At 60.4% G+C, this 1,291-nt stretch overlaps 1 protein-coding gene across 1 annotated transcript in view; it reads right to left on the bottom strand.

The window, feature by feature from the left end:
• The window catches only part of LOC119345163, a 3,726-nt gene extending 2,706 nt beyond the window's left edge, over positions 1-1,020 (bottom strand). Inside the window, exon 1 of the mRNA XM_037615352.1 lies at positions 510-1,020. Coding sequence (XP_037471249.1) covers positions 510-923 — 414 coding nt within the window. The 5' untranslated portion in view covers positions 924-1,020. The remainder of the gene's footprint in view (positions 1-509) is intronic.
• Between the last annotated feature and the right edge of the window lie 271 nt (positions 1,021-1,291).

Genomic DNA, 1,291 nt, shown 5'->3' with positions numbered 1-1,291 from the left:
ATTACACTACAATATAGCCAACACAACAAACAAACAAAAAAGCATCAGAGCTCCCTGAGTATTCGGCTATTCGCAATCTCATGAGCTCAAAAGAATACATAATATTACCCTACAATGTAGCCAACACAACAAACAAACAAAAAAACATCAGAGCTCCCTGAGTATTCGCAATCTCATGGGCTCCATTAAGATCTCAAAGGTTCAAATGGCACTATTTTCATGCAGTGCGCCCTTTTGTCTTGTGCGTGGGTCCGAAACATAGCCAATGTGGGCTATGGTAATCATACAACGTAGATGTAACAAGACTTGCACGAGAGTTGTTAAACAAAACTAAAAGGTGGAGGTGGCCACATGTATGCACTGTGACATTTTTTGACTTATAGTAGGTACTGCTTGAGTAACGATTTCAACGCTCGTGGATAAGAGTTTGTGTTCTTGCCTTGGGGCGTGACAGAAACGCACGTATTGGATAGTAGCATTTCCAGCAATCCAAGCAGGGGAACACACACCTTATCCCTGTAGAGCTGCTTGAGATGCGCGACGCCCTCGAAGCCGTTGTCGACGAGCTTCCTGAGGTTGCGCGGGCCGACTCCGGGGATGGCGAGGAGCTCCCCGCTGCCCGCCACGGCGCTGACGCCCCGCAGCCTCCTCTCGGCCACCGCGCGGGCCCCGTCCCCGCCCCGCTTCTCGTCCTCCGACCCGCCGTCCGCGCGCCTGGAGGCCTCGAGGGTGCAGAACGCGCCCCTCCTCGCCCCGCCGCCGCAGCGCAGCCAGGGCGGCGGGCGCCGGCGCGCGGCGAGGAGCGCGGGGGAGCCGAGGCGGAGGGAGGGCATGGAGGCGGAGGGGAGCAGGAAGGGCGCCGTGGCGGCGTCAATGAAGGCGGTCGCTGCGGCGGCGGCGGGGAGGAGGGAGAGCCTGTGCATCTACGGCGGCGGCGGCGGAGGTCATCAATGGGTGGGGGCGGGCTAGCTAGGGTTTGGGGAGGGTTATGGTTCGGAGTTATCCCCGCGGCCTGTGACTGACCGTGAGCTGTGTCGTTGGGGAGCGGGAAGGGGGAGGCGGCCGAGGTAGAGCGGTCTCGGTGGACCGCGGGTGGGTCCGCCGGGAGCGGTGCGCGGGAGGCTGCCGGGTGGGACCGCCGGGACAGGGGCAGCACGGGCGGCCGAATTATTTGCGCGCGGAATGTGGGCCTGTCGCTGTATCGGCGCCCCGGTTTCGGGACCGTGTCGCAGGAACCGGTGTACGGACACTCACGGGCTTTTTCAGCCGGAAAATGGTCACGCTTTCTACT

The sequence above is a fragment of the Triticum dicoccoides genome, chromosome 1B (genome assembly GCF_002162155.2).
Source record: "Triticum dicoccoides isolate Atlit2015 ecotype Zavitan chromosome 1B, WEW_v2.0, whole genome shotgun sequence".
Lineage (NCBI taxonomy): Eukaryota > Viridiplantae > Streptophyta > Magnoliopsida > Poales > Poaceae > Triticum > Triticum dicoccoides.
The sequence above is the reverse complement of the archived record's forward strand: the minus strand, read 5'-3'. Positions and strand labels throughout refer to the sequence as shown.